Source organism: Seriola lalandi, unplaced genomic scaffold, assembly GCF_002814215.2.
Source record: "Seriola lalandi dorsalis isolate HSWRI2012SDOR001 ecotype SW California unplaced genomic scaffold, Sedor1 jcf7180002054578, whole genome shotgun sequence".
Classification (NCBI taxonomy): Eukaryota; Metazoa; Chordata; class Actinopteri; order Carangiformes; family Carangidae; genus Seriola; species Seriola lalandi.
The window spans coordinates 76437-99447 of NW_019525131.1; the positions used below are offsets into that span (position 1 = coordinate 76437).

The 23011-nt window shown below is 41.9% G+C and overlaps 1 protein-coding gene across 3 annotated transcripts in view; it reads right to left on the reverse strand.

Annotated features, from left to right (window-relative positions):
- The window catches only part of LOC111663578 (storkhead-box protein 2-like), a 96189-nt gene that overhangs the window by 19911 nt on the left and 53267 nt on the right, over positions 1–23011 (reverse strand). For 2 of the 3 annotated variants that reach the window (XM_023417823.2, XM_087177019.1), the window contains exon 2: positions 4839–4991. In XM_023417823.2, coding sequence (XP_023273591.1) covers positions 4839–4991 — 153 coding nt within the window. Of the gene's footprint in view, positions 1–4838; positions 4992–14780; positions 15047–23011 lie in introns of those variants that run through there. The other variant, XM_087177020.1, reaches the window with a different exon arrangement.

Genomic DNA, 23011 nt, shown 5'->3' on the forward strand with positions numbered 1-23011 from the left:
TCAACATCCCAAGACTTTTTGTGGACACATTTGAGATCTGATCACTCAGACCATACCTTTTATCAGTGTGAACATGAATGTGTGCTGGGCCACATTGAAGGACTGGCTACTCTCCCGACGTCCTCTGTCTCACTGTCTGATTAGTCAGTATCATGATAAACCCAAAATATTAAATATTTCAAACGGCTAAGACCTTATTTCATCGTAGAGCTGCACTGATTCATTCAGGTTAATGCCAGGTGTGAGCTGACGTACTTAGAGCTCTACACCTGTGATCAGATCACCTGAGACATTAACGTCAGGTCTGAACAGGGCCTCAGTGAGCTACCCTGCAAGGTGCTAGTCGGCTCATCAGGAGCTGTTTAAGGTTCAGTGTCTTGACCCAGGACACTTGGACATGTGGACCTCCAATCTGCTGCTGAGCCACAGGTCACATCCTGGGGTCTCTTCCTAATGTTGTGTAGCTGTCTAAACCTTCTGTCAGATACAGATCTGCTTTAGATGGCACAAACTGAAGTGAATACACTGTGTGCGTTAAATATGTTTGAACTCGCCACAACTTTATCACAGAAAATGTAGGTTTTATCTGATGAAATACATCAGGAGATGGAACATTTTCTTCATATTTGCTCTAAATGTCTTGATGGTCTGAATTATTGCACAACACGTCCTCCAACCTAAACAACTCTCTAATACACCCCAGAAGAGCGTACCAGCAACAGGTGTATCAGACCTTTGTCGCCATGGTTACAATAATAAATACACACTTCATGGTTATGGAACAGTCATGGTTTGACTACTTAGTTAAGTTAAAATATGGTTTAGGTTAAAATACATACTTTTTTATGGTTAGAGGACCTTCGTTGTCATGGTTACAATACTAAACATGCAGTTAAATAAAAGAAACAATGACTATTGAAAACAGCGGCCTGCCATGTCAGAGTCCACCCAGACCTCCTCCCTACACAGACTTTGTGCCACTATACACTTTGTGACACGACTTCCTCCTTTGCTCCCGTCGTAATTACTACGGCCACTAGAGGTCGTCCAGCAATAAAACCTAACCGTGGATCATAATGTGGATCTTGAACTCCATCAGCTTCCTGTCATCTGCTCAGTTCATTGTCATACTGAAAACAAAGTTTACTTCATCCTAACTTTGTATCCAACAGAATCACCATGGTTACAATGAAGCATGGTTTTGCTTTTTGGTTTTTTTTAATCACACCTGACCATCACCAGCTCTCAGCACAGTCAGACCACAATTCACTTCATGCTGAGACATTTTCACCTCCAGTCGTGAACTCACCCTCCTACTTCACTTCACATTCAATCTGACTGAACACACAAAATCACAATTCTCTCCAATGTCCAGCTGATCAGAGAGAGGGGTAGGGGCTGAACTACTGTTGTTTATATTCTTCAACGGCAGGCGTCTGTACTACGAAGCAGGATTTGAGGTTATCGAGGTAACTTCAGGTTATCTGGGTTTTCAACAGTGGTTCACTTGTTACCAGGGTAAATTACCATGGTAACTGATCCTGAACTCCTAACCTGCTCCAGAGCAGGTTAACTTTAGAGGATCAGATCAAAACCTGTCAACAGCCAGACTATCGACCAATCAACTCACTGGAGTCATCATTCCTACAGGATCCTGACAGGGACAAAAGAGTTTACAATAAAGTGATGAGTAACAATGACAGTAAACATTTATATAAATCAGTGGAATCGTTTCACTGTTCCATACCAACATGGGTCCACTAAATAACTACATAATAACTATTGTAGCTTCATTTGACCTGAACACAGACTCTTTAATGGACAGGATTCCTGACAGTGATGAAGCTTTTACTCTCTTCTTCATCACTGCAGCTCAGAACAACATGAGGAGAAATCAAAAGCAAACCAACAATGATCCACACACTGTTCACTGTTTCCATGGTTATAAATGAAGATTTCAGTCGGACTGACTCTTTTCTTTCTCTCCTCTCTGCAGCAGAAACAGTCTGACATGAACTTTAACTGTTTGATCTGCTTCACATGTTCATAACAGTTTGTTCATCATCAGACAAAAGAGGGAAAAACTCAAACACACTGACTTTAATAGAAATTATATTTAGAAATAGATTTTTGAAAATTCTAGTGATGCGATCATCGTTTACATTTCACCTTGTTGAATTCCACTTCATGACGTCACTATAACTGAATTCACCTGCAGGTATCAGTGTTTCTTCTCATATCATATTAATACTTTATTTATGGTTCAGACGATGTTGCTTATAATTAACAACTCTGCCTCTTTCACATGAACCGGCTCGTACCTGGACAGGTGAACTCAGAGTTAACTGAGCCAGGTGATAAACAGCTTCATAGAACAAGTTTTCAGGACGGTCAACGTCAGGTTCAGTTAACCCAGATAACTAAAAGTTATCCTGGGTTTGTTGAACTTGCTTCGTAGTACAGGCCTCTTGTGAAATAATCTGAGCAGCAGCATTTCTAGTCCCTCCTGCTTTTGTCCACATCTGGTCTGAGTGCACCATCATTCATCAGCTGTGCAGTTGTCACCTGACTGCTAACAACCAATCGAATCAAAACAGGTGTACAGAGAAGCTTCATGCAACCACTGTTTGCTGCTGCAGCTCCCTCCACCAGCCCAACCTCCTCCCTATACAGAGCATTCAGACGTCTCCAGAGCCCTCACTGTTTCACATTTATGCTAAAAATCATTTAGTAGAAACTGAAATCTCACATTGACATGAGTATTCAGACACTTTACTATGACTCTGATCTCAGCTGATTGGACATGATGTGGAAAGACACACACCTGTCTGTATCAGGTCTCACAGCTGACAAACAGATCAGATCAGAAACCATGAGGAGGAAGGAACTGCTGCAGAGCTCAGAGACAGGACTGTGTTGATGCTCAAAAACATTTCCAACAGTGGTCTCCATCATTCTGACATGAACAAGTCTGGAACAACCAGGACTCTTCTAGAGCTGGACCTGGAATAACTGAGACATCCGAGAGAAGAGAGACCAAGAACCTGATGGTGACTCTGAGCTTCAGAGAAACTTCCAGAAGGACAACCATCACTGCAGCTCTCCACTGATCTGGTCTTTGTGTTAGAGTGTCCAGACGAAGCTTCTCCTCAGTGACATTTGGTAAAGAAGCAGCTAAAGGATTCTGAGACTGAGAGAAACCAGATACTCTGGTCTGATGAGACCAGGACTGAACTGTTTGGTCTCAGGTCTAAGAGTCAGGTCTAGAGGAAACCAGGCACAGCTCATCACCTGATAAACATCATCCCAAGAGTGAAGCATGGTGGAGCAGCATCAGGCTGTGGGGGGACAGGGAGACTGATCCAGGAGCAAAGTACAGAGAGGACCTTAATGAAAACCTGGTCCAGAGCTCAGGACCTCAGACTGGGCTGAAGGTTCACACAGTCAAGACAACACAGGAGTGGCTTAGAGACAACTGTCAATGTCCTTGGTGACTCAGCCAGAGCCCTGACTTGAACCCAATCCAACAACAGAGACCTGAAAAATGTCTGTCCACCAATGTCCCCATCCAACCTGACAGAGCCTGAGAATCACAAGCTTGTTGTTTCAGACCCAAGAAGTATGGACGCTGTAATCACTGCCAAAGTTGCTTCAACTAAATCCTGGGGAAAGTGTCCGAAAACTTATGTCAATGTGCTATTTTAGTTTCTTTGCAAAAAAAAATTCAGTTTTTTTTCCCTTATGGGGTATGATTTTAGCATAAGGCTGCAACATAACTAAACAGAAGGGGGCTGAAGACTTTCTGAACGAACTGTTTGTACTGAGATTCTGCAAATGTTTATTAAACAGATGAGATGGATTGTTGGGGGGGGGGGGGGGGGGGGGGGGGGGTAGTTCTCCAGCACAGTCAGTGTTATAAATGCTCAGTTCCCTGACTGAAATGCAAATATACAACATTCTCCCCAGCCCTCGCCTACATCACACAATGACACTGATGGTATGTGACTGAGCGGTAGCATGACAAATACAGCAGCTCTTTGTCATTATGGACACTTAACAGACTGAAACCTGGAGCTTCACACAACCTGAACTCGAGGTTTTTAACTTCTGCTGGTTTCCAAACCACAACCTTTGAGATATACGTGAATTTAAAGATCAGTTTGCTGCTTTAAAGCCAGTTGTTGCACACCTTAAGCTACATGTGCTTTAGTTCCTGTAGGGGAATGTATTGCAGAGCAGGTGTTTATAGGTGGAAACACTCGTACGAACAGCTCTCTTGCTTCAGGTGCTTTCCGTTCAGACCACGTGCCTCTCTTCCCTCACTCACATTCACTCCTGCATACGAATGGGCCTCCAGGTGAAGCTGCTCGCTGCCAGGTGAACATTCACTGTGTGCATCATGGGACAGATGTGGCTGTCTACTCACTGCTCAGAGCGACAGCACATTTATCACCAGAACTCTATGCGAGGAAGAAATATGGGCAGCAAAAAGAAATATGAAAATGAAGACTAGTTCTGTCACTATACTGATGTACTGATATGTAAGCAGTGTCTTAATGTTGTGGGTGGTCCAGGTGGCACAAAACAACACCTCATCTGCAGTGTAAATTATGAGGTACAGTACTTCTCTTTGAAAATAGTTAAGTGTGGTTTCACTAAATAAAAATACAACACAACAGAACAGATACAATAATTAACAGCTCTTCAATAAATGCTCTGGGAGTTCCTGTATATATTCGGATAAGTTCAGGCAATAATAAATGTGAATATGTGAAGCAGCAGGAGACAGAGGCTGGTGTGTGGTGTCGGCTCGATGGAGGTGTATGAGCGGGTGTTACCTGGAAAACATGTCTGCAGGTGTTCAGTTAGGGCCTCCTGAGTGACAGGCTTATGGGCGGAGTTCATAGCAGAGATAGCCAATAGCAATACCTCTCCCAAAGGGATGAACTGCGATTGGCTGATGGGGGACATACTGATGGGTGACACATCACCTGTGAAAAGACAGAAATCGGTCACTTGGGTTTAGAGTCAGTGAGACTGGATTCAAACATGCTAGAACCAGAACCTGAACTGGAACATGGTGCAGTGTCATGTCCCAGATCAGATTTTTTAGATCCTGGAGAAATAATGCCCCACCTGTCCCAGCTGTCACATATCCATCTCTCCCCCCATTTACCCAATAAAGGCAGAAAATTCCAAAAACAAACAAACAAAAAGACATTAAATCAAAATCACTCTTTTTCTGCCAGACCATGTAAACATAAACACACATGAACATAGTTACATCCTGCCTGGTTGAGACTAAGGCACAACATGTAATAAGAGAGCCTCAGCAGCACCAAACACCAGCCTCCAACGCAAACATTTAATGTAGGGATGGACCAATATGTTTTTTTCAGGGTGCAGATACTGATTATTGGTAATCAAGGAGATCGATAACCGATATTTGGTACTGCATTGTTGTTCTGCCGGCATGGAGCCAGCATGGAGGTAGTCCCAGAGCCAGATCCACGTCTGTGTAAAAGATAGACCCAGCATGGTGGGACAGATGCTGATACTGTTGTGTTGCACGTCAAACTTCTGATTCTGAAACACTGGTATTCTACCTGAAATCACATCTTGGGTAAACAAGCAAAGGCAACACAATGATGGGTCTTCTTAATGGTGACATGGTGGGGTCTCTGTGTAAGAGGGGCTTGTGATGTGTCCTTTGACCTCTTCATTTTCACGTGTGACAATGCTACTGTACAGAGACATATGAAGTCCGTTACAACAAGCCTGTGTATATTCTCATTTGTCCAGGTCATAGTATCCTAAAGGAGTTTTTTAAATCGAAAACAACTGGACTAGGTTATTTGTCTGGGAAGACGTTTCACCTCTCATCCAAGAGGCTTCATCAGTTCATGTACGCATCTGACCAGGCTGGGACTGGTCCTACTTTCTGGTGTGGAGACCCAGGTATTTAACCTCTTGTGGGCGTTCACAAGGATGATGATGTCACTGGTTCCCTTTTCTGCTCCAAGTGTCAACGACAGTCGTTTGCATGACTGTCGTTGGTGGAAAATTGGTTTCGACTTCGTTAGTGCTCTATTGTGTTATAAGGACAGTCGTTGGAGTCACTCGCCACTTGTGAACACTACACTACTACACTACTACACACTACTAACAACGTATCCTTCTCTGATTCCTTTTGCTCCTATCAAGTGGCCCTTTTCTGGGTGAGAACAACGATTCTCAGTCTGTGTTTTCTGCCGCCATGATGCCTGACATTCATGTTCTACTCTCAGTAACAGTTCCACCTCGACGATGGTCAAATCAAAGAAATCTCTGGTCTTATTTTTTGCCTTTGCTGTTCCTCATTTGTAGTATTTTCTGCAACTATTCAACTAACTGCAGACCAGACAATCTGCATCCTGTTTACAGCAGCATGTGCATGCCCAGTGTCATGTGATATGCGTTTTCAGGTGTGTTAGTACGGACATTATTTCTAATACAGAGCTAAAGCACCTGGACAGAGATTGTTTTCATTCTGAATGAAACATACTAGTGTGGACGCAGAGTCTGGTGTTATTCTGTTAGTCTATGAGTCTGGTGTTATTCTGTTAGTCTATGAGGCTGGTGTTATTCTGTTAGTCTATGAGGCTGGTGTTATTCTGTTAGTCTATAAGGCTGGTGTTATTCTGTTAGTCTATAAGGCTGGTGTTATTCTGTATTTTTCATGAGAAGAGAAAAATCAGCATGTGTCTGTCTCAGTCAGTCAGTACTTTCTGATATCCCTCCTCTGTCTGTGGCTCTCTGCTCTGAACTTCTTGGTTGCAGCTGAAAACAGAAATCTTTAAAAACACAAATATATCGCTTCGCTTTAAAGAAAAGTTTCAGTCATTTCCTCAAGCAGCTGATCGCTGTCGCTTTAAACAAATTGAAGGAAATAGTGCATCTGTTGGGGACTATTTTCAAAGGCGGATTAATCCACATTTGGTGTTGTGGTGAGTATTTGGCGCAGTGGACGTTGTGTGTGAGTCTAAATTAACTACAGTGTGTGTGTTCATGATGATGTAAGAACATTACCATGAACACAGTGTGAGTCACAGATGTGTTTTAATAGTTGTTGGACAACAATGGAGCTGTGTGGCTCAGAGGGATGAGCTCTATCAGCTGTAGGTACACACACACATTCACTGCTGTTGTCTGCTGTCTCACAGCAGGGCGATGTGGGACAGTCTCCTGAAGTGAAAATGCTGATCGATGTACTTCCTTTTCCTTTGCAGAAGAGAGGAAGATGCTGCTTGACGGACAGCTCCAGACAGTGGGGGGAGCCAGATTTAAGTGACTTGTTCTCACTTGTTGAGTGGATTTTTTACACCTGACTGAAATCTGATCACAGTGTGAGCCAAACCTCCAGATGTTATCTGACTGATCTGATCTCATTTCAATATATTCTGTTGCATTTAAACCAAAATGTACACGTGCTTCCCCATCAGATACACAGATCACATGTTAATTCCAGCTGGAAATTAGGCTACGTGCACAAATGATTCCCTTCTAATGAGTCGCAGAAGTTATTGTACCTCCGGCTTGTTGTATAACGTCACTATGCAATTTAAATGTCCAGAAAAAGTATCTGGACACTGAAGATGTGATGTCCATGTCAGTGGAAAGCAAGATATTTGTGATGGATTTATACTAGGGCTGAACAGTTTTCAAATCAAAAATCACAATGTGGCCAAATGCAATATCCAAAATCACATGAACTTTGCCTTTGCTAAAGGTAAAATGTGTCACAATAACAGACCATAAATGAAGCTTTGAAGACGCCCGGCCTACACATCATAATCTCCACGTGTAAAGGAACATGCTTGTTTGGGTCCCAACAAAAATCACATCATCCTCACGTTTATATTTTTTCAGTTAAAATTAAATACAAAAATGACCATATGACTCATGTCGTCATATCTGCCAAAAATAATCACTATATGATATTTTTGTCATTGTCATCATTGAGCCCTAATTACTACGTCCACACTGATACATTTTCATTTTATAACTGCAGTTGATTAGTTGCACAAAATCCGCTGATTGAGGAACAGTAAAGACAGTTGTAGCATTAAAATACTGCATTTAGGACATATGAAGTAGTTAGTTTCCAAGAAGCAGGGACTTCACTTTCTATTCAGACGGACATACTATCCTTTTGTAGGATTGATTATTTCTTTACCCCAAAGGTAGAGCTACATAGGATAGTGGAAATTGAGATACTGCCTATCACTATTTCTGATCATGCACCTGTTTCACTGAAATGAGATATAGGACATAGACCAACAACCAAACAATGGAGACTTAATACCTCCTTCCTTAATGACAAAGAATTTTCCTCCTTCATTATAGATGAGCTCAAGAAATATTTAGATACCTATTCCTCCTCAGGAAGGACACCTCTGATATTGTAGGATTGTGCCAAAGCATATATTAGTGGCCGCGTTATTTCATTCAGGTCTGCAAGGATAACAGAGAGGGATGCCAGACAGTGGGAATTAGAAGATAAAATAAAAGAGTTGGTACATAAACATAAACAATCTGCTGTCATAAATGATTTAAATGCAACTCATAGACAACTTAATAGTCTGTTATGAGATAAGGTTGAGGGAAGCTTAAGATTCACTAGCCAAAATACTATAAATACGGAAACAGAGCAAGTAGAATATTTTCATTTAGACTGAGAAAACAACAATTTTCTAATATAGTACAGAGAATAAAATCACAAGAAACCGTTGTCACTAAACCAGCAAAAGTCCTTTGCAGAGTTTTACAAATCATTATATAAGAATACTGACGCCTGCTCCGATGACGCAGAACCTAAAGTTCCTAAACCACATAAAACTAACTGAATTGACCGATTCAACAGCTAAGATGTTAGATAAGCCAATAGGGGAATGGGAGATCAAGCAGGTGATCTCATAACTGAAGAACAACAAAAGCCCAGGACCAGATGGATATGTCAATGAAGTTTATAAAACCTTTAAAGACCTGCCCCCCCTGTTATTAAAAGCATACAATCATGCCTTAGAATTTAAAACTATGGCATCATCTTGGACAGAGTCAACTTAGAGTGGTAATTCTTAAAGTGGGTAAAGACCCCACTGAATGCCATAGACCACTATCACTGCTGAACGGGGATCTGTGCATACTAACAGCAATTCTGGCTAGATGAGTTAATCAGACAATTACCCAAATTATACACCCTGGTCAGACTGGATTTATCATTGTTAGGTATTATGGAGATAATTTACGACGCCTATTAAAGATAATATCCCATTAAATAGATAAGAAATCAGAGTCAATGATCATATCCCTAGATGCTCAAAAGGTATTTGATCGAGTATCATGGCAATATGTACTTCTAACATTAAAACGGTTCAGCTTTGGCCCCAACTTTATAAATTGGGTACAGACACTTTATTGATCCCCACAGGTGGCTGTCAAAGTTAATGGATATAGATCAGGAAGATTTACACTCGAACAAGGATGAAGACAAGGTTGCTCTCTGTCGCCCCTGCTGTTTGCTATTAGCATCAAACGGCTGGTCCAGTTCAATAGAGATCATAATGATATAAAAAGAATCATAATAAACAGAGAGAAGCACAAAATGTTTGCCAATGATGTCTTATTGTATTTGACAGAACCTACATCAACAATACCACATTTAAAGGGGCTCATCTCTCAGTATGGGTATTACTCAGGATACAAGGTCAATGTGGAACAAATTCAAATTCAAACACAAGGAGGGAATTCAAATGGAAAATAATCACCAGATTTTTCAGAACACCAGAAATAACAGCCAAGATGGGCCCAACAGATCCCAGTTCTTGTCGGAGGAACTGCAGAACACACATTGCCAATCACACTCATATATTCTGGCTGTGCTCTAAACTTATGTCTATTCTGGAGAGAGGTATTTGATGCCCTCAAAGAGGTTTTCAAGCAGGATATTCCACAAAGCCCCACAGTGGCATTACTGGGAGCAATACCTAAGGGTCTGGACAGGAAGGCAGAGAAACACCTTTGCATTGAAACGTATAGCCACTAGTTGGTTGAAACCAGATCCCCCCACATATAATATATGGATCCAAAAAGCATGGAACCTTTACCAGAAGGAGCAAATTACATTTTCATTAAGACTCCAAAATTCCACTTTTTTACGATGGAGTCCTGTCATGACTTTATTAATTCAATAAAGTTCATTATACTATGGTGCCTTGCCCTCCTGCTTAACTTTTACCTAATTACACTCTATGTACATGCACCACATGCGTCACATTCCGTCTCTCTCAAGAGTAAATATTCCACCTGTATTTTTATCTATCTATCTATCTTTCGTTATACCTCATTTCACATCAATGGGTTTGTTTTTTATGTGTGAATGAATATGTGTATGCATGTATATGTATGTGTATATATGTCTATATATATGTGGATACTAATGCCTTTTTTTATTATCTTTGTGTTGTTTTCTTGCTTAATACTTGAATTTAATATGCATAAAAGCTATGTACAGTTGTAAAAGGAAAAATAAAGTAATCATATGAAAATATGTATATTGTACCATTGTTGATAAAAACTAAATAAAAAAAATAAAAAAACATAATGTAACTGAACAACAGCTGCAAGCAAAGACAACAAGGTTAGTAACACTGGTAATTCATTATCCAAAGGTCTCAGTTTCTGTCCGTCCAGATACAACAGAAACCATAGAGTTTTCAAAATAAAAAAGGTCCACAAGAGTTTGGAGCAGTAGTGTGGATGGCAGGAGTAAATATAATAATAGTGACAAGTTTTAAAACTAAAACGTAGTAGTGTGGTTGTAGCCTAATACTGATTCATTCAGTTTGGGAACTAGGAAACCCATTCAATCTTGAAAGAACAAGCAATGTTGACTGTAACTGACCCCAAACATCAGTAGAGATGGGGAACAGTGAAACAACTTGCTGCAGATTTACACAGAAGAGCAAAGGGTGAAATGGGAGATGCAGAGATGGTGGCAAGACACACTATAATGTGAGTGAGGTGAACTTTAGACTTTATGTGATCGCAATGTCAACGTCATAATGTGTCACATATAGACGGTCACAGACTAAAGTACAAACCAATATACAGTGTGCTAGTCATGTTTTGTTTCACAATGTGTCACCACATCAGCTTCACTGCTCCAAGTCTCTGAACTCCATTCTTCACAAACATATTCCCTAATGTTTAGATCATGGCGGTGGAGAGCGCCATCCAACACGTCACTCCAAAATCTCCCATAGTTCAACTGTACTGAGATCAGGTGACTGTGAAGGTCACAGCATATGACTAACATTATTTTCATCCTCATCAGACCCTCAGTGACCCCTGTGACCTGTGGATGGACACACTGTCATCCAGTTTCTCCACTCATTCTTCAGGTCTAGTCTTCAAGCTAGTAAGCACACCCTTGAATTGAGATTATTTGGTCACCAATACTGTTCTCTATGTCAAGAATGAATTTCCTCATTCAAACATAAATTAACTTTAAAAGCCAGCATAATAAAGACCAGAATTAACTATCAGCTGCTGCTGTTTCTGTGTCATAAACAGACTGACAGACCTGAATACAGACCTGCATGTGAGTTTTTTACTTACCAAAAGCTGCTCAACAACAAAAAAGCTTTAGAGCAAAGAACTCTAAAGAGAGAGTGACGAACAACACTGAAGACAGAACAGCTGCAGACCACCATGATGACCGTTTCATACTCTGACAGCTGCAGGACCAACCCAAACCTTACACACACACACACACACACACAGTGAGTGGGGGAGGTGGCTAAAAGTATGTGTGTTAGAAAGAACAGCTGAGCGAGAAGCCATATCCTGTTGCTTCTCATGGTGTTTGTACAGTAAATGCATCAGTATCCTCCGTCAGGACTGTTTCTCAAAAAGCTTCACAACTTTCTGATGTTGAGTCGGGGGGGGAGGGAGACCAATCACTCAGTGATTGGTCAGTTGTGTGAAGGTGAGACAGAAGCCAGGCTCTTTTGACTCCCAACACATCAAACCAGTTCAGGTATGCACCCTGGCCCAAACTGAACAGGTCTGAAGGTGGTTGAGTGAGGTCTGAGGTTTGAGCCCGTTCAACCAGCTGAGCTTACACAGCTTGTTTACAAATCTATTGGTCAAATATACTTGTGTCTGGCTACTTGGGCTTTGTACCTGCTTTACCAAGGATAAGAAGTTTTAAATGTTTTGATCTAAAGTGTGAGAATAGAAACAGTCAGTAAAACCTTGTTCAGAGCTGAAGGCCTGTCTCTGTCCACTACTGACACTGCGGCTCTTATTATTGTTACTGATACTACTGTTGATTCCATTACAATTGATACTACCACCACTGTCATTATTACTAATAACACTACTTACATTATTACAACTACGTCTGCAGTGCCAGTGCCACGACTGTTAGTACTAATCTAACTGTTACCATTAGTACAGCTACCACTGCTCCATCTTCTATTCACATCTGTACTTAACTACAAGATTACTCCTGCCTACTACTGGTGGTGTTTGTCTCTTGGCAATCTTCAGCCATCATTGTCTTTATAATACAAGAGGTTATAATACGTCCTCTGAGCAGCTACGTCTTCAGGACAAACTGGAGGTTACAGCGAGTCTCTATTGGAAGACTGTGAGGAGATCAGTCAGGCTAGCTGGTTAGCATGCTAACTTCAGTAGAAGACGTGATAGAGACAAAAGTTAAAATTGGTGTTTGTTTCCACCTCTGGAGACAGCTGTTGGTGAGTAAAGGAATGAAGTTTGATGCTGAACTCACAACGTTTCTTCTAGACTGGTAAGTGAACAGCTGCTAATGCTAATGTTAGCTATGTAGCAATAGCAAAACTTACATATAGCTCCTTAAAGGATAATTCTGGTTGTATTATTGCATTGTTGTTGATTATTTCTGTCAACATATAAATGAGGAAGGATTCATTAAGAAGAAGACCAGCAGTTGGAGAAAACCGATCTGATACCAGCATCTCCGACCATTAAAGATTGAGTCTGAACAAGGCTGAAGCAGCAGAGATATCTGGACTTGTGCTATCATCAGGTCAACATGTTCATTTGTCCAATACTTTGTTTATGACTCAATACCACATTCCCATCAGCCTCAGCTCTGCTTTGTGTTCAGTGGACATTACCTAATGTCAGCATGCTAACACAGTTAGATGATAGTTAACACTGTAAACATACCTGCTAAACATCAGCATGTTAACACTATGATTGTGAGCATGTTAACATGCTGAGGTAAGCATTTAGCTAAGAGCACTGCTGTCCCCTCACAGAGCTGCTAGCATGACTGGAACGTAGCTGAAAGCTACAAAGAGCAGAAATGTGATGACTGAGCAGCAACTGGATCTGAAGACTGAAGATTGGAGTCCACACATATCACACACTGTAGGACTTTATCTGCCCACTGTCAACACCAGCTGACCCAGACTGGACCAGACCCATGTAGAAGAAAGAGGAACTGGGTATATTTAGTCTTCTTGTACAGATGTTGAGCAGAATTGATCAAAGAGCCTCTTCATGATGGTTTTGATCTGAGAAGCCAAATCCCAGTAGTTTATGGTGCATGTTTTGTTGCTATGAGATATTAAACATCAGGCGTGTGGGACTAGTTCTGCTCTGCTGTACTAATATAAAACTGAAGTCACAGGCTGAGCTGAGCAAACTGTAACTAAATCTGTGGAGCGTAACTTTAACACAACAAAATGAGACCTGCGTTATAAAAAATATTAATGAACACCCACCAACACCACCACTACTATTATTCCTGTTACTACTACTGGACCCAGTGCTGCTGCTGCTGTCTGTAACTGACGACTGTTACTGATAACGTCATATTTGCTCGCTGTAGTTTGACTTCACTCGATCTGTTCCTCCTGCTTTTCATCAAACCGACTGCTGCTTGATTTGCTCTGAACACACTGACCACTGTCACACAGCAGTAAACTAACTCTCTCTTACACACACACACACACACACACACACACACACACACACACACACACAGACACAGAACACACTGTAGTACATCATATGGAGTGAAAGCATCAATGTGGACTGTTGGTTTTCAGGATCTGCATCATCAGGAGAGTTTGTGTTGGATCCAGGACTGGCAGTAAAATCACTGAGCTGAAGGTAAAGAGGAGACATTTTGTAGCAGCAGGCGTTAGCTTAGAGATCTGCTCACTCCATTACTACTACACTGTCCAACACAGACAAGGACAGAGCTGACAGGAGGATGAGACTCAGGGAGATAAAGACAAGGAGGAAGGAAGGAACAGAGTGGTGAGAGAAGAAAAAAGAGCGAGAGAGTAATAATGAAAGAATGGAGCATTGATCGTCCATGTCTGTCTCTCTGCAGTGGTAGTAAACAATCAGCCAGCCTCCTTTGTCCACAGCACTAAACCACACCCCCTCCTTTTGTCATGCTCTCCCTCCTTCCCTCTCTCTCTCCCTCCCTCTCTTACCCACTGTTTCTCACCCTCCATTTCTCTCTCCCTCCATCCTTCCGTTTTTCATTTTTTTTACAAACCTCCATTATCTCTCTTTGCTACAGTAGCTTAGCATCTGTCACTCGTCTCTCTCACTCTCTGTAGAGCTGTGATGCTATGCTGCTAATGCTAACTAGCAGCTGCTGCTAACAGGCTAGCTAACGGCAGACAGACAGACAGACAGACACACAGACAGGCGGACAGACAGACTCATACCTTGGCTGATAGTAATCCACTCCTTTAGGAAAAACAGAATCCAGTTAAAAGCCTCTCAGTGTAGCTTCTGATGGCAGTGCTGCTCTCTCTCTCTCTCTCTCTCTCTCTCTCTCTCAGACACACACACTAGCTCATCCTTCTCTCACACACACACACACACTCTGCTCCTCCCCCTCCCCTCTCTCTCTCTCACACACACAGGCGTCGTCCACCTCTGTTCTCTCTCTCTCTCTCTCAGACACACACACAAACACACACACACAAACACACGCGCACACACACACACACTCTTTTCCCACTCACACACAAATGAGCATTCAGTCAAGGGCTACCCACAATCCCCTGCGCCACACAAAGACAAGGGGGTGTGACCAATCACACACTGCCTCACTCTGCACCGTGTTTTTTTCCTCCCTCACTGTATAATGCCCACCGACATACAAGCTGGTGGGCGGGCTGCTGAGAGGGTTGCCATGACAACGCATCCCCAGTTGCTCTTTGTTGCTATAGCTCGCATATTCACACACACACACACACACACACACACAGTCTCCACAGTCATCTCCATGTCTCTGCTCTGCTATACATCTCTGCTACACTGTGCGTATGTGTGTGTGTGTGTGTGTCCGCACATGCTCTCTGAGCCAGTGTTGCAGTACTGCAGCTGGGTTCTGGTGTGACCCAGTTAGAACACTAAGGCTGGATGTAGGACACACACACACACACACACACACACACACACACACACACACACACACACACAGCTGACAGAACATTCCTGAACTATGAAAGGATTGCTTGTATAAATAGAACAGTGCGGTTACTGTATATTATCATTATGAGGAAGCTGAAGTAGTTCTACATTTTCTAATTATCACCACATACTGTTCACTGATGACCAGCTGTTATGGTACATACGGATGATACTATAGATGTAGTGTTAAGTATGTAGTGTAGTAGGAGGACAATAAAGCTACTTCTCGTGGTTATCACTTAAATGTTTCCCAGCACTAGACAGTGCTCCTCTGTGAGATTTAGTCTCTGGATTTCCTGTATTGTGCTGGTTGATTTCTCCACCTTCTCTTCACCCTGCACCTGTATAGCCGCGTTTCCACCGCAGGAACCAGGAACCTTTAGAGGAACTATGCGTGTTTCCACTGCAGGAACCAAGGTCTAAAATCGACCCCCAAAAAGGTACTTGGTCGGGAGGTACTACTTTCCAAAGGTTCAGGAACTTTGGGGGGTGTAGTCTGCAGTGCTGAACATTTCTGTTCATATTTCACCCGCCATGTTTAAAAGTCAGCGGTGAGCGAGCAAACAAACACACTCTCCACACCGTGAAACAGGTCCAAGAGAAGGAAAAAAAACTGAAACAGGACTTCAGAAAAATAAAGAACCACAATAGCCTGAGTGGCGAGGGCTGCCACCCGTCACGAATAATACGGGATCGTCCTATAATTGAAAATAAAATGCTGCGTCCTGTATTGAATATATACGGGACACAATTTGTCCCGTAATTTCGTTCATGTTATGTTCTCAAAGTGCTGTGAATAATGTAATGTCAAGTAATAATTTTGCATAATCTTCCGGGACTTTAGGCCGCGGTGGAAACGCAGACAACAATGGGCCGTACACTAACCGTACCAAAAACAGTGTATGTGAGTACACAGCTTTTTGATCTAAATGTTAAAAGTTCATTACAATCATGGGCAAGTCTGTTCTAGTGTTCTGCCGGTGTGAAATGACTGACGTGTTGTTTAGTGGCCACCAACATCTGGCTAAATGTCTGTTGTTGTCAGAAGTCGAAGCAGGTAAAAAAGGATCCATGTTTGTTCTCCCACCCTCAACATCAACATGCATTCAGCTGCACAGTTAACACCATGGATGGCATGTCCTCACATCATAGTTTAAAAGCTCGTGTGTGGTGGATGTGGTACTGTCAGACCATAGTAGACCATATCAACCACTCATAACCAGATGTTTTGCATGGTTTGTGGGTGTTCGTGCTGGAACTCCTTGACAAACAGCAGCTGTGTTCAGGGACTGTGAGCAGCTTCCTCAAGTCTTCCTGCCAAGGTGTTCCAGACCAAAATGCAAACTTGTGCTGACTGACCATGTCTGGTGATGCAGTGTTTCCCATATATTAATTTATTTGTTGCAGCCTGGCACAATATCAACACTGACCACCACATATTCATTTCTTTTAATATTTCAAATGGGTAAAATCTTATTTCATTGTAGAGCTGTGTGCAGAGCATCGTTTTACTCAGCCCCTCCTTTCCCCACTCTCTCAGAAACACATGACAATGTACCTGTCTGTTATAGTCGGACTGGCCATCTGAGCAGCGGGAGAAATCCTACCACATCAGTGGGCCAGTGGACTGTCTCTGTCTGTGTCTGTACTTGCCTTCTCTGCGTGTCAGTCATTCAGGGTGTGCAGAGCTTGTGCTGGGACTGGGCTCACAACCTTCACCAACCTGACCTGAGTTAGTAAGGGTTGTTATTTGTTTGACAAAATGAAGCAATGGAGCTGTGTATATTGTCCAGTTATTTATTTATTTGTCACAAAGTGGCTGTGGCTCAGGAAGAAGGGCAGGTTGTCCACTAATCAGAAGTTTGGTGGTTCGATCCCCGGCTCCTCCAGTCTGCATGTTATAAGTGTCCTTGGGTTAGAATGTAGAAGTGCTGTGTGGATGTGTGTGTGTGAATGTAGCTTGTAGTGGTCGATAAGACTGTGAAAGCGTTGTATAAGTGCAGTCCACTCACTCACAAATATCAACCTCCACTACTGATAAAATGAAATTCTGTGGGAAGCACTGCAGTGCATCCTGTAGCTGTAGACACTGCCCAGATGTACACTTTGTTACTGTGTTCACATTTCTGTTCTTTTATAGATTAAATGAATGAAATAAAATTTTCATTAAATGAGCTTTAGAGCTGCTGGAAGGTTTTTTTTTTTTCAACTTTGGACAAAGCCATGCTAGCTGTTTACTGCTGCCTCCAGTCTTTATGCTAAGCTAAGCTAACCACATCCTAATTGCAGCTCTGTGCTGAAATCTCACTCCAGGCCTTTATTTACCTCACCTGGAGAAGGAAACAGGTGTTTATTAAATCTAGGTCTTAATTTCTAACTCCCTCTGTGACAAGAAGCCTTATTTTGATTTCCCGATTGTCCTTCAAAGTTATTGCATTACACTGTAATACAAACTCTTCCTGTAACCATTTCAAATTAAAAGCCATCTAGCATTTCAGTGGACAAAAACTATGTCTTAGCAAGGTTTTTATTGTGAAACATTGGCAGACATACCATATGCAACAACAGCCGGACAGGATTTAAGTGTTGAACACAGCATTATCATATTGTTGAATTTATTAAATGAAAGTGGTAGAAATGTACATTAGGCTTAACTGGCACATACGTTGCGTGACAGACACCTGTAGTTTATCCACCCCTGATATAGTAAACACATTTCTCAAAATGTTGTACTATTCCTTAATACAGTCATCATCAGAGTTTGTTACATTGCTCTGCAGCACCCCCCTGATCTCCAACTCTCAGCTGGGAGAAACATGGAGGCTCTGTGGGGCCATGTGGGCACTATAACAGACAGTCACCATGTGAAAATGAGACGTAGAGATTAAGGGACAGAAGAAGAATGAAATGATCCAACACCAGAGGCCAATAGGAAAATACTTGTGGTGTATTGGCACAACAACATGTCTGTGCTAATGTGGCTGCGATTAGCATGTGAAAACACAGCTCTGACTATCAGGCTGGTTGGGGCTTGTTGAGCTGGGGTGAACTGCAGGGGTTAAACAGTTGACAAGAAAGAAAAGGAGGTAAAATGAGTGGAGGAGGGGACTCCCCCATTATTCTCAGGGGCCCCTGATTTGCATATCCCACAACTCCTGTATCATGCTGCAACAGGCAGCCAGCACACAGTCCTATTCACACACATTCACTCACCAGTCAGCAGTGCACTGTCTCACTCATGTTGCCTGAAAGTGTTTCTGAGAAATGTCGGCGTTACAAATGCGACTTGTGGATTTATTTTGGTCAGATGTAAGAAATGCAGCATCTCCCATGAGCACCACCTCTGGTCATTTCATTTTAGAGAGGTAAAGTGGTTATTATTTACTGAGATGTATTTTCCTCTTGAGCACTACGAAACATTAATAGGTATGTACAATATGAAAACGTTGGTTGGAACTCACTTGCAACAAGAAAACTGCATTCTATCATTTAATTTATGAAGGTCCCCCCCTTACATTTAAATCCACTGCTCACCAAAGCAGATCTCAGGCCTGTTTCACTCTTGTTACCCCTCAGGTAAATACTGCTTAGGAAGTCTGCCTTCCTGTCTTGCACCTGAGAAATTGGATGAATTACAGAGGATTTTAAAACCTGGATGTGTCATCCCCTGATTTTAAACTTTACCTTGAAATCTATTCAATTATTCCTGTGACTGTTTCTGATGCTGTAGTGCTGTTGTTGTGTCAGGTTATGTTGTATGTATCGCTGCAGTGCTCAGGTCTCTCTTGAGCTTAGTGATATTACCTGATTAAATAAAGGTTATATAAAACTCTAGGATGAAGATTCTGCTCAAAGTTAAGATAGGGTCATACAGTTAAGCCAAGCTCCTAAAGTTAGACTGATTGAATTAGATTGTTGAAAATAACATGACTGTTATGTTTGTTTCATTTATATATGTCCCATAAATGTTGTGTGGTGTCCTGGCACTGTGTACAGATTTTATGGAGTTAGCTTAATAGCTACTGACACGGCTAGCTACAATGAACATCATGACTTTAGTTAATGACACAGTAAAATGTGTATAATGGCAGTTCATACAGGGGTGAGAAGACAGACAGTAGAAAGCAGTATTCTTGGGGCACCCCAGGGCTCACCTGGTGGAGCGCATGCCATTTGGGCTTTGTCCTTGCAGCAGTAGCCAGGTTAAAGTCCAAACCAAGGCCCCTTCCTGCATGTCATCCCCTCCCCCTCTCCCCCGCTTTCCTGTCTCTCGCTCTCACTACAACCAGAGTAAAATGCACAAATGACTTAAAAAAGACAGCAGTATTCTTTAGATAACTGCTGAGCAGAGATTCAGACTGAAAACATCCCAGTGTTAAATCAATTTTTTGAGGTGCTGGGAGACAGACTGGGTTAGTGGTGCAATTCAGCCTCTTCTGGCCAAAATGTATATTACAAAATAAAACACTTATAATAATCTCACTTTGCCTCTCAGGACTTTGGCAAGTGAGAAAAAGAAATTCACAGCCCCTTGTGGCTGAAATGAGTATCACAAAAACAGACAAATCCTGTCAAAAAAAAAAAATTCACATGCCTCTCAGGTCTTGTGTAGCATTCATATGACTGAGAGGGGGGCATTCTATCAGTCTGAACATGTAGACCAATGAACCCCTGTGTCGGGCCCAATGGTGGGGCATGAAGGTATTGCGAGTGGGGCGACAAAACATTTGCAAAACAGTACAGATGTAATGATAAAAATGTAATAAATGTTTTTAAGTGTTTTAAAACAAAACTATCTTTAAAAACATTACAAATGTTTAAAAACTCCTTTCATTATTTTTTTTCTTGTATTAAAGGCCTGTCACACTCTCAAATGTTTGATCGTTATCGTTCAAATAAAAAGTGATCTGTGGCATTATTTGCACATTGTTACAGGGTCAGAAGTGAGCTGCCAACATTATTGAGATTTTCAAATGGGCCATGAGTTGGAAAATGTTGGGAACCACTGACACTTCTGTGCACAATCAAACGCAACAGCATCACTGGCTTTGATTAGAGATTGTTTGAAAATTGCTGTTATCCTCATTTGAGCATTTATAGCAGAGGCTACAAAAACATGCAAAAGATAAGAGATGTTGGACAGAGATCATGAAGACAGTGGGATATAGACAGGAGGAGAGTACGACAACAGGCTGATAACGTGGACATTCAGAACAGGTCGTTGGATAGAGCTGGTCAATGTAGGAGCACAAGTCATATAGATGAAAGAAAATCATTGTCATTGTCTAGTCAAGAACGCTCACCAGGATGTAGTTGACATGTTTCCTTATTAGCAACCAAGAGAAGACTTCAGGAATAAAACTCCAGAGGATTCACCACAAGATGTAAACCCCTGGTAAACCTCAGAGACAGAAAGTCCAAAAACACACAGAGAAACCAGTAGAGTCCTGGAACAAAGGTCTATGGACTGATGAGACAAAAATGAACCTTTGTCAAAATGATGGAAAGAGAGGAGAAAAAAATCAAGAGCTCATGACCGAAAGCCTCAACTTCATCTGTCAGACATGCTGCTGGGTCTCTTCTGGCTTCAGTGGAACTGACTCACTGGTATTTACTGATGATTTCACAGCTGACAGAAGCAGCAGGATGAACAGTAGACCTGTTTTAGCTTGAAAACTCTGGGGTTGTGTTTTATTTTGAAAATCCTAGGGTTGTGTTGCATCTGGACGGACAGAAACTGAGACCTTTGGAAACGATGACGTAGACACCCGAGGTCTCTCCTGATTGGCTCTCATTAGCCTCGGCTACCAGTGGTGAATACAACATGATAATGAATTATAAAAAGAGTGTTACTGACCTTGTTTTTGCCAACAGCTGTTGTTCAATTACATTTTCTATTTTAACTCTACAACTGTCTTTGTTGTTCCTCATTTGTAGTATTTTATGTGACTAATCAACTGCAGAGTAGACAATCTGCTTCCTGGCTCACATGTGCCCGGTGTATTTGAATGGTCACATGATATGTGTTTTCAGGTGTGTTAGTCTGGACGGAGATCGTTTTGTTTTAAAAGGCCATTTCAAAATCAAAATGTAGTAGTGTGCACGTAGCCTCAGACATAGTGGCAATGTTTTCCGACCAGTCCTGCTTATTATAATTGAAATTTGTATCTCGCACCCCCCAAGGCTGTGTAACACACTATATGGTGTTAATAGAGTCAAAATCAAAGCCATTAGAAGGGTTTTCCCTAAGCGCCGGCCGGACATTAAAGCATTTCCAGCAGCTACTCTTTCCCTCCTGACGTCCTGTGTCTGTCGGAGAAACGCAGATTTCTTTTTAACGTGAAACTGTGTTATTGTGTTTTTACCGCTTTAATCAGGTCTGTTTGCTTTTGAGAGAAGAATCTCTGCGGATCAGTTTTTTTTTTTTCTCTGCATCTAGTCTACAGAATCACTCTGCCCCTGCCCTGTGTGTGTGTGTGTGTGAGTGCACACAGGGTGTCACAGCACATGCACTGTGTAGTCTATAATTTAGCCTAATCTATGAAAACTAGGTCTGCAGCTTCAAAGAGCACCAAGTCTAACTCAGAGGACTCTGTCTTCCTTCTCTGGCAAACCTGTTGGTCAGTTTAAACAAAATGATAAAAAATGTTTACCATCTTTACTTTAAATAAAATACATAAAAACAAATATAAAAAGACTATAGCCTTATATATATGTGATAGACACAAACAAAAATAAATCCCCAGCTGGCCTGGAAAACACAGCCTAAGGCATTAGAACCCTGATAATAATACAAAGGTACAAACACAGAAGGGTTCTACCCCTCTGGTAGAAGACTAACCACCAAAACCTGACCAATGCATACCCCAGATGTCCCTCTGCAGTCCCGCCATGTTTGAACAATTCTGGAGATGACACACGCTGCATGTCTGAAGATCAGAATGACCAGATGAAGGCAGCCATGTTATTGGTTTACATCAGAAAGAGGCTTTTCCCTCAGCGCTCCACATCTGTTGAATCAGACTGAGAATTGTTTGGTCAACAAGACCGAGTCTCCATCTAATCCACAGACAAGAGACTAATACTGGAACAGTGCTGGACATGGGTGTGGGGAGTGCTGCAACAGTGTGTGTGTGTGTGTGTGTGTGTGTGTGTGTGTGAGTGAGTGAGTGAGTGAGTGAGTGAGTGAGTGAGAGAGAGAGAGAGAGAGAGAGAGAGAGAGAGAGAGAGAGAGAGAGAGAGAGAGAAAACAGAGCTTTGGGGACAGGCTGTCCGGCAGTAATCTGAAAAGCTGAAGTTCAGGTCTCAACAGCTGGATGTGGACATGACCTCATCTCTCCATCATTCACAACAATTCACTTTAATTCTGGAGAGAACAAAGTGTGAGTTTACAGAACATAATACAGTGTATTAATGAGGATAAAAAAGTTCATATTTAGTATGAACACACATTTTGTTAGGTATTAAATGTGGTTAT